This window comes from Bactrocera tryoni, chromosome 1 (assembly GCF_016617805.1).
Source record: "Bactrocera tryoni isolate S06 chromosome 1, CSIRO_BtryS06_freeze2, whole genome shotgun sequence".
Classification (NCBI taxonomy): Eukaryota; Metazoa; Arthropoda; class Insecta; order Diptera; family Tephritidae; genus Bactrocera; species Bactrocera tryoni.
In genome coordinates, this window is record NC_052499.1 from 15,249,787 (window position 1) to 15,260,678 (window position 10,892).

The 10,892-nt window shown below is 34.3% G+C and overlaps 2 protein-coding genes across 4 annotated transcripts; one reads left to right on the top strand and one right to left on the bottom strand.

Moving 5' to 3' along the window:
* Nucleotides 1-509: 509 nt before the first annotated feature.
* On the top strand, nt 510-10,651 carry LOC120766172 (protein Red). Its single transcript, XM_040091525.1, has 3 exons — nt 510-2,071; nt 2,142-2,304; nt 10,515-10,651. The coding sequence occupies exons 1-2, from the start codon at nt 584-586 to the stop codon at nt 2,211-2,213; spliced, it is 1,560 nt and encodes a 519-aa protein (XP_039947459.1). The 5' UTR covers nt 510-583; the 3' UTR covers nt 2,214-2,304; nt 10,515-10,651.
* Nucleotides 2,312-6,629, bottom strand: LOC120766171 (zinc finger protein 90-like). 3 transcript variants are annotated; one of them, XM_040091521.1, is made up of 6 exons: nt 6,181-6,629; nt 3,573-5,738; nt 3,392-3,481; nt 2,880-3,338; nt 2,647-2,793; nt 2,312-2,588 (listed from the first exon to the last, which is right to left on the bottom strand). In XM_040091521.1, exons 2-6 carry the CDS (start codon nt 5,563-5,565, stop codon nt 2,539-2,541), a joined length of 2,739 nt encoding a protein of 912 aa, XP_039947455.1. In that variant the 5' UTR covers nt 5,566-5,738; nt 6,181-6,629; the 3' UTR covers nt 2,312-2,538. The 3 variants fall into 3 exon arrangements, with proteins under 3 accessions (XP_039947455.1, XP_039947457.1, XP_039947458.1); XM_040091523.1 differs by lacking the exon at nt 6,181-6,629 and having other exon boundaries at nt 3,573-4,994; nt 5,064-6,018; XM_040091524.1 differs by lacking the exon at nt 6,181-6,629 and having other exon boundaries at nt 3,573-5,010; nt 5,064-5,185.
* Nucleotides 10,652-10,892: the final 241 nt, after the last annotated feature.

Consider the following 10,892-nt stretch of genomic DNA (forward strand, 5'->3'; position numbering starts at 1 on the left):
TTGGTTATTGAAACTTATGTATACATTTTACATGAGTTCATTATTCGGTAGGCAATATATGTTGTCAGCCAATACAATAGCTATTAATATTGACAATGTATACTTTAAGCAAAAGTAGTCTAAAAATTATTTCATTTTCAGTTTGCATTTAGCAAAATAAAACATTAAAAAGAATTATACCAAAATATGAAGAAAAATAATCAAATACAAACATAAATGAATCAATATTGAACTTGTAACCATATAAAAATATATGAAAGTAGATTGGGTACTTTCTCGATTTTCCTAATAACATTTTATTCATAATCATTAAAATACCAAATGGTTCTGTAGATTGATCATTAGTTATATATTTCATATAATAAAATAAATGTTGGTCCGCAATAGTTATTGCCGATGGGTTGCATTGTAAGGCAAAGTTGTAATCCAAAATTGAACATCGATCAAATAAATATGATAGGTAATATATCGATATTTGAAATCTCCTATCCGCGATATTTTTCAGACATAACTAATTAAAAATATTTACAATCAATATTTTTGGTTCCCTTAATTGCCAATTTTTTCATATACTATCAGATAAATGGCTGAATCAGTCCGTTTGACAAACGATGATTTTCGCAAGCTATTGGCTACTCCTCGTCAGCCACCACCAGGGAGTACACCTGCAAATTCTACAACAGCTACATCGTCGTCTATCGAAAAGAAAAAACCTCAAGGTTCAAGTAGTGAGCGCAATGATTTGCGTAGAAAAAAGAAAAATTTTTATGCAGCACTTAAAAAACAAGAAGATGGTAAACTGCAACAACTATCCGAAAAATATCGCGATCGAGCCAGGGAACGCCGTGATGGGGCAAATCCAGATTATCAAAACGTTAGCACGCCTGGTCATAGTAGCACCAATGCTTATCGTGCTGTTGCCCCGGATTTAAAATCAGGCATAGATGCAGCTGAGCGGCGTCGTCGAATTATACAGGAATCTAAATTTTTAGGCGGTGATATGCGACACACGCATTTGGTAAAAGGTCTCGATTATGCCCTTTTACAAAAAGTACGTTCTGAATTACAAACCAAAGAGGTGGAAGAACAAGCATTGGCAGTTGCGGCAGCTACTGAAAAGTTAGCGGAAACCGCTGCAGCTGAACAAGCTGAAGCTGAAAGCAAGGATGCTGATGATCATATGACTATAAAAAGCGCAATGGCCCGAAATATTTTCAATATAATTCAAGCCCGACGCTCTAAAGAAGTGTCTTGTAATGAATTATTTGCTCCAGGTCGCATGGCCTACGTTATTGATTTAGAGGATGATTTGGGAGAAACCGATATTCCAACGACATTAATACGGTCAAAATTTGAAGTGCCTGTTAATCGAGAAGATATCGCCACGCTTACTACAAATGATATTGTTATAAATAAACTTTCACAAATTCTCTCCTATTTACGTGCTGGTGGCCGCAATAAGAAAAACAAAAAGAGAGATAAAGATAAACCACTTTTCTATGAAAAAGAAATGGAACAAACATTGAATATTACTGGATTAAGTGATGGCGGTGGTTTAAGTGGTAAAGCTTTAGGTGACAACATATACGACGATATTGGAGAGTATCAACCAAACACTAAGAAGGAAGGTTTAAAGTTAGATAACAATAACCCAAAAGGTGTGGCTGGATCTTACTTCGCAGACGTAAAAGGAAACGAAGATCCCGAGCCGCTAATAACTAATATACCACCACCGCCAAAGATTACAAAGGCGATAGCTTCGCGCTTTGCCAATGAACCAGAGGGTTATGCTGAGTGTTATCCGGGATTAGAAGAAATGAATGATGCCATCGATGATTCTGATGACGAAGTAGACTATACGAAAATGGATTTGGGCAATAAAAAGGGACCTATTGGTAGATGGGATTTCGATACACAAGAGGAATATTCCGATTATATGAGCACAAAGGAGGCTTTACCCAAAGCTGCATTTCAATATGGTGTCAAAATGCAAGACGGCAGACGAACTCGAAAAAACAAAACAGAGAAGAGCGAAAAGGCAGAGTTGGATCGCGAATGGCAGAAAATACAGGTACATAATAATAGAGTTGCCTTACCGTAGTTTTCAAATAAAAATTAATTTGGTTTTATTACTTCTTCAGAATATTATACAAAAACGAAAGTTTCCTAAAGGAGGAGCAGAAGAACCCGACTACAAAGCTGCTAAATATTAGTAGGCAAACATTAATGCAACAGACCACAAAATTATATAAAGAGTTATACAGAATAGTTTCACATATATATCCAGTTTCATTAATTTATAATGTAAGTACATACTCATTAATAGTTTTGAATTAAAATAAATTTAAGAGTACATTTGCTGTAATCTAATTATTTATATTTTTCCACAACGCTTTTATAGTAGCCATATTATTCCCCGAATAGTTTTGGGTTTTATGTAGAAGTTATGTTGTTGTTGTTATAGCGGCAGAATTTTTTTTGCAGAAGTGATCGCAGTTTATGGTTGTATTATAATACGTATTTCTTTAGTTGAATAAGTTATTCTTCCTCTGTATCACTCGTTTTTTTATGGTAACGATTTTTGTGGGCTATAAATAGGAGCAGTTAGTACCACAAATTAAATATTGTGCATATACATATACTTACTTTTCAATTGTGCTAATCGTATGTATGATTTTTTGCAAATTTCACAGCTGTGTCGCATTGTTTTGTGGGAAATAATGTGCAGGTTTAAAGATTTTTCAAATTTGAAGCGTTGATTACATTCTGGACATCGAAAGTTTCTACCCTTTGCTAGTAGTGTGAAAGTGAAAAACAAGACCGTTAGCGGACTATACAATTATCTATTGAATAGCATTTTCATCATTTTATTTACCCACCTTCGTGAACTTGTCCGTGGATTTTAAGCGCTGTTTTGGTAGCAAAAGCCTTAAAACACTTATCGCATCTGTAAGGGCGTACTGTAGCATGATGCTGCAAATCATGCCTATCTAATTCTGAGAAGTGCTTAAAGTGCATCTCACAATCTGGACATGAATATGGTCTATCTGCCATCACCGCATGCACCTTCAGATGTTTAATAAGTGCGTATTTAGAACGATATTTACGAGGGCAATGTGCGCACATGAATCCTTCGTATTGTGGTGTGGAAGAGGTCACCATATCGGAGAGCTCCATTTCGGCATTAACCTCATTATGCTGTTGTTTAATGTGCCGTTGAAGATTCGTCTCTGTAGAGAAATGCTTTTCACATTTTGTACACGAAACTATACGCTTAGCCAACTCCATAGGATGATATCGCTCAAGATGAGCACGTTTCTGTACATGTTGAGTGAACTCTGCAATGAAATTGTTAAAAAAAAAGTTTCTCCTTATGCCATTTTCAACTCACTTTCATCACAATAGTTGCACTTTAATGGCGCTTCTCCTTCGCCATGAATGGTAAAGAGGTGTGTACGAAGTTCCCATTTACTGCGCGTACCTTTAAATAAAGTTTTAATTTAAACAAATTAATTTTTATATACAGATATATACAAAGCATATGCATGTAGAGCATGTAGGTGTTTGCTTACTTTTTCCGCACCGTGTACAGAGAAATTCGCCTTGTCGTGTGTGCGTCACTTTGTGTTCTATTAAATGTGTGCGCGTAACAAACGCTTTCCCGCAGAGCTCGCATCTCCATAATTTATCTTCATTGTGCCATCTTTTATGATACTTGAAATTGTAAAGTGAGATGTTCTTCAGCTCCATATGACAGATCTCACATGTATAGTTGCCGTGGGTGTGATTGCGTTCGATATGCATACGCATCTGTCCGGCGCCGCCTGCAACAATTTTATCACACAGTTCGCATTTGTCCCCCTTTTTAAGGTGAATTGCGTTTATGTGTGCCACACAGCCGCTTCGCGTGCGGTACCGTGCCGCACACTGAGGACAATTATAAGGCCGTTCTTTATCATCGTGTACTGTAGCTATATGGTTATCCAGCATCTCTTTGGTGGCGAAAATAGGCTGGTCCGAAACAGAGTGTACACAAAGGCGGCAACGCAAACTTCTTGAAGTTATTCTATTTGAGCGACCAGCGACGGATGTTGCTTTTACGCTTGATTTTTCATTTTTAACAACATTGTCTATCGACTTTTTATTATACGCCAATTTATAGGAAGGACCATTTGGTGTATGATTTAAAAATTTAGATTCTCTTGTTGCTGTTTGTAAAGGAATAACTTTTTCATTCATTTCCCATTCGTTTCCCTTTTCTCCTATATATGGTACAGGCATTCCTTTACAACAACCCATTTTTACTTTTAATACATTTCCTCCATTTTTCAGAGAACTTGAATATTTTTCCTTATTATTTATTGACCCTAAAGAGGCTTGCTCATCAACTGCCGCCAGCAAGGTGTCGAAGTCGTCAATTTGTAAATCGTTTTCCAGGATGTTAAAATTTGCGTTGATCATTTGAAGTGTGAATTGATTCATAAGCACTGATTGTAAATCGTCGGCAGAGCAGGGACTAGAATCTCTAATTGATTCAAATGACCCGCTGCTTATTGTGGCTAATAATGTTTCAATATCACTTATTTGTGCTGGATCTTCTAAAGTTTGGTCTTTTTTTTCATAAATAGGTACAATTTCTTTTATTGTCTCTTTGGGAACCAAATGAAATTGTGTTCCTGATGTGTTATTATCAACAAGTGGTGAAACTTTAGAAGATTCGTTTGGCTTTACTTCGTAATATATCTTTTTTGGTCCTTGCCTTCTATTTTTCAATGTTTTTTCATTGGGCATGAACTCAGTTGATTTATTTTTTGAAGGTTTAGTGAAACTATGCAAATGTATAGGATGTGTTTCAATAGATTCCGCTGAAGTTTTTTTATTTCCAGCATAAAGTTCTTCACATTCAACAATTCCCATCGAATGTGGTTGAAATCTTTTCTCCTCCGCGTTTTCGTCTTCGTCTTCGCTTATCCACTGTGTCGACTCCTCCTCCTCTTCAATTAGTATTACCTGAAATTCGTGTGGTCTACTAGGCTCATTATTCGAATCAAACGGAAACTCACCCCTTTCTTCAACGACTGCATTTAAACCTGATTCAAAATTGTTTGATTGTTCTTTCTCGCTCACTTTCTCATTTGAATTAAATATATTTATCGTTTTTTTGCACATTTGTATAGATGTGTACTCGGATTGCAAAGTACGCGGTAATATTTCCCTATTATGCATCTCTACTCCACCATAATCTGTTTTCGTATGAAGGTCATTTTCATTGTCGTCGATTGATTCTCCAACCCCGCCTGTTGTCTCTATTGAATAAAGTCGCGTTTGCAAGTATTTTTTTGCATTCAACGCTTGCAATCGGAATGTATTAATCTTAATTAGCGCCAATTCGCACTTCTTACAAATACACTGCGACAGTCCATCGTCCTGCGTAATGTCCAATTGCCATTCCTTTATTGTATTTAAAAGTTCAGTAATTTTCGTGTTAGCAAAAATATCGATCATTCCATCTGCTAAGTCTCTAGGCGGTACAGCACAGGTGCGACAGTACACGCTGCAACCCATGCCTACGATAAACTGGCTTGTAGTCGCAGTTATTTCGATCACTTGGACGGAGTCTCACACATTTCTTTAATACTATAATCATATTGTTTTCGCTACTGCTACTCTTACTGCTGCTACCTCCATCAATTTTGTTACCGATCACTCATATATGCTTGTTCTTTGCGTGTTTGCGTCTGCGTTGTTGTACAAAAAAAGTTAAGAATATTATGTAAATAATATTGTTATAAGTAAACAATTGGCTATTTACTCAATAGATGTCACTAAATGCACTCATTCATTAATTGCAAAACGCGAAATATAATTGCAATTATGTGTAAAGGGATTTCACACTTCTATATACAAATACATATGCATCTGTAACGTCCAACGTATACAGTCAAAACAACTTTAAATAGACTAAGTAAAAAACTTAGACTCTATTTTTCAGAACGGTAGTAACAAATCATAATGACAAAGATAACACATAAGTAATCTTGCGGTGGAGAAAGTAACAAATTTAAATTAGACATACATACATACATACATATGTATATAGTATATTGAAATGTTTGTTGGTACTTATGTTTTTTTTTCATATACCCACTAAGCAATAATGTACGAGAACAAAAAACTCACCATATGTAGATGGGCTTATAATTTGACATACAACACTCAACTCATCTCCGGGATAGTAGAATAAAGTGGACAGCAATTATCGCCAACTTGTAATGCTTGTACATATATAAACCTCTTTCAACTGATCGAAAATTACGAACAACCCCACATATATTGCTGCTGTACATATAATTATATTGAAATGTGCGGTCTTCACTAACAAATCTGTTTTTCTTATGTGGAGTTAGTTGCTATTTTTAAATACATACATACATATACACCTGCGTTTAGATATACATGTGCGTTTATGATTTTTTTGAATATGCCTTAAAAATAAAAATATACTTCAATTAAGAGCATACACATAGTCGGCCATGAATAGGCCACTTAGTGCAGGAAATATTAAGGGGGTAGGGGTTTTAAAATGTTTCAAATTAATGCAGAATATTTTAAGAATGTTGTGTCTAAAGATCAAATCGATAGTTGCAAAATTGACGAAATTATTAGTATTTTTAATACCTTCAAAACTATTTCTCTACATAATTTACCAAGCTATGCTGGAGAGCTTTTATTTCCAAATCAGTTAGTATTTTTAATTTTACAATAATTAATCGGAAAAAATCGCGTTCTTTTCTCTAATGTGTTCCCAAAGAGTGAAAAATTAAAATTTCAAAATTCCCCAAAAATCATAATAGTTTGCTCTGTTTTATGCGAATTAACCCCGCTCCCCCTTAGTATCTGACTTTTTATACAGATTTAACCCTCAGAGAAGAAATCACAGACATTTTACGACTTCAAAATCTAAGTATGTATGTATGTCTTAAAAATTGGATATAAAAAACATTCTACTAGTTTTCAACGTTCTCCTTAAAGTAAATGAAAAATGTGGTTTAAAGTAACAAAATGTTATGTTTTTCTGAGAATTGCATATGTAGCAGTCAGTCAATATCACACCACGTTACACATTTCAGCAAATAATAACAAAAATCATTATTTTTTATATTATGCATTCGTGATTGCCTTATTCACCAACATTCTATATTTCATAGATTTTGTCAAATTAATTCCATGATAAAATCATCTAATAATATTTTTTAGCCTTTGATGTTTCTTTTGGCGGTATGCCTCCTGATGAAACCTTTAAAAAAATGGTGAATTAAATTAATAGTCTTGCTTTGTCTCACGGTGAACATTAAAATTTTGCTTTAGTTTTTAATAGTAACAAGGATTCGACTATTACACCAATCTTGATCTGCAATTTTACCGGCTACTTTTACCGACGGTGTACTGTATTAAGTTGATGCAATGTGCCTTTTCAAATCTACGCCTTATTATGAAAAATCAACTATGTATGTGGTCAAATTCACAGAGATACGTAAATTGAGGCTACTAAGCCGAGTGCCGCGTGTATGGTATGCGAGCAGTGGGGTGCAAGTGTTTAAGTGCCGCAATGATTTATTGATAAAGAATTGACGTTTTTAGCACTGATTATTTGAGCATTTTTGTCTAGTTAAAAAATACATATAAACGAAAGAATGTAAGCAATCGAATGAATCTATTTCAAGTTCAACGTCCAAACACTGACGAAATAACACAGATAGCCAGTTATTCATAATTTTATTTAAAATCTGTTCGAACTTTTCCGATGATTGTGGTTCGTGATTTATGTATTGATACTTTATTATATTTCAGTCATAATTTAAGTATTCAAACATATGTTGACATAACAGATGTATGTAGGTATATACCATATACCTATTTATAGTGCAGATTGGACGGGCGTATGTAGTTTTAACTTTGGTTTCACGGTGGGTGTGAACCAGCACCCATTAGTTTCAATACTGATATTTTATTATAAACTGTTTAATATAAAAAAAACTTAGTTATAAATACTCCCCTTGGATTTAACCATTAAAAATTACTGTATAATGTTTTGGTTCTAGCAGCCTGTGATATGAAAACAAGTAAGGAAGGGCTAAGTTCAGGTGTCACCGAAAATTTTATACTCTTGCATGATAAAGTGATAATCGAGATTTCATTATCCGTCATTTACATATTTTTCAAATACCGTATTTGTGTAAAGTTTTATTCCGCTATCATCATTGGTTCCTAATGTACGAGTATATATTATACAGAGAAGGCATCAGATGGAATTCAAAATAGCGTTATATTGGAAGAAGGCGTGGTTGTGAACCGATTTCACCCATATTTCGTACATGTCATCAGGGTGTTAAGAAAATATTATATACCGAATTTCATTGAAATCGGTATAGTTCCTGAGATATGGTTTTTGCTCTATAAGTGGGCGATGCCACGCCTATTTTCAATTTTAAAAAAAGCGTGGGTGCAGCTTCCTTCTGCCATTTCTTCCGTAAAATTTAGTGTTTCTGACGTTTTTTGTTAGTCGGTTAACGCACTTTTAGTGATTTTCAACATAACCTTTGTATGGGATGTGGGCGTGGTTATTATCCGGTTTCTTTCTTCTTTGAACTGTATATGGAAATGCCTGAAGGAAACGACTCTGTAGAGTTTGGTTGACATAGCTATAGTAGTTTCCGAGATATGTACAAAAAACTTAGTAGGGGGCGTGGCCACGCCCACTTTTCCAAAAAAATTACGTCCAAATATGCCCCTCCATAATGCGATCCTTTGTGCCAAATTTCACTTTAATATCTTTAATTATGGCTTAGTTATGACCCTTTATAGGTTTTCGGTTTTCGCCATTTTGTGGGCGTGGCAGTGGGCCGATTTTGCCCATCATCGAACTTAATCTTCTTATGGAGCCAAGAAATATGTACGTGTACCAAGTTTCATCATGATATCTCAATTTTTACTCAAGTTACAGCTTGCACGGACGGACGGACAGACATCCGGATTTCAACTCTACTCGTCACCCTGATCACTTTGATATATATAACCCTATATCTGACTCGTTTAGTTTTAGGACTTACAAACAACCGTTATATGAACAAAACTATAATACTCTCTTTAGCAACTTTGTTGCGAGAGTATAAAAACAAAAAAACAAATACCAAGCACTCATTATGTAATGTAATACGTGATTTTATCCGAACCAACCATTTTTATACTCAACAGGATTGTAGAGAAAACTTTTTTATTTGACAAGTTATCTTCACGAAATTCGGCATGGATTATTGTCAAAGTCAACAGTACAAACTCTGAACTTATTGATTAGATCGGATGACGATAGCCCATATAGCTGCAATACAAACCGACCGATCAAAATCAAGTTCTTGTCTGTTTTACTTGTGAAGGGTATCAAAGCTTCGGTTCAACCGAAGTCATCGTTTTTTCTTTTTAATAAATTATAAAATCATTATTCGGATCGTTGTCTTTAAATAGAATTTATGTATCATATTTATTGCAAAACAATAAATTTGAATTATAATTTTATACATTTTTTTTAAATATACATATTTACATATTATATGTATGTAATTGCGGTTGTGTAACACGCTTAAACGTGCCCATTTCAAATATATGTACTTATGTGCTATAACTAGACTTAAAATTTCAATGTGTGTGTGTTTATACAAAAATTAGCGTATGTCTATTTAAATATTTAAAAATATGCGCATACTTATATAATTTAATTTGTTAATATTGCATTCACTTGTGGAATACACATACATATACATGCATGCACTCATACGTATGTATGCACAATGGATTGAATTTATTAGTAAGAGTTTGTTGTAATGCGCATTACGTATGTATGTATGATTGTAATGAAAATGTTTCGCAAGTACATACATACATACATATGTACGCATGTATGTACAAACAAGGAAATCGATAACGGAAAACGAAAACAAAATTCATATCCATTACGCAAGCTTTTCCAATTGAATAGTCTCTTGTTGTTGTTTGTATTCTCAGGCAACCACTTAAGTTTCATTTTAAAATGTCATACCAAGTATGTAAGTAATCTTATAGTGTGGGGTTAATTGTTGCATTATTTGCGACACAAACTCCGTAATATTAGCAACGTTATCGGTTAACTAAAAGCGTTGATGATAAGTCATCGGAATATGAATTTAAGCGTGAACAAGTGTGTATAATTACTATCCCAAGGTACTTAAGGGGGAGGAAGGTTATAATTTTTTTTTCGAGCAAAACTCACGAATTATTCGACCATTTGTAACCTGTCTTATGGAAGTTTTATATCAGTGTTCAAATGATTAAAGCGTTTTTTCCAGAACACACGTTTCTAAAGTTCACCCACTGCTCCGATCGTTTTGAAATTGTGAACACGATCGTTGGAAAGCTATTGTTAATATTTTTTTTTTTAAAAGTCATTATCTAACGATATAATTTTCATTTTTTAATTTCAGATGATCCAGTACCAAGGTTCGAGGGTGCCGCAATCCAACTGTTTTTCAAGATGATTGCCTCATTTTCTAATATTTGTTCATGAAGGTGTAACAGAATATCACTGTTTCATCAGAAATAAAGAACAAATCAAAAAATAGTCCTTGTTTTACACGAATTAACCTTACCCCCCCTTAAAATTGCCTTTGTGAGCTTACAAGGCTTATATATGTATATGTGCATACATACATACATACATACATAAGTATGCAAATTTGCTTTAACATGAGCGCTTATACTTTAGCTTAATACTATTTATATTTTATAAAAGCTTAATGTTAGAATACACATCTACATACAATTAAAAGTTTTCATTCAAGCTTCTTACAAAGCTTGATAAA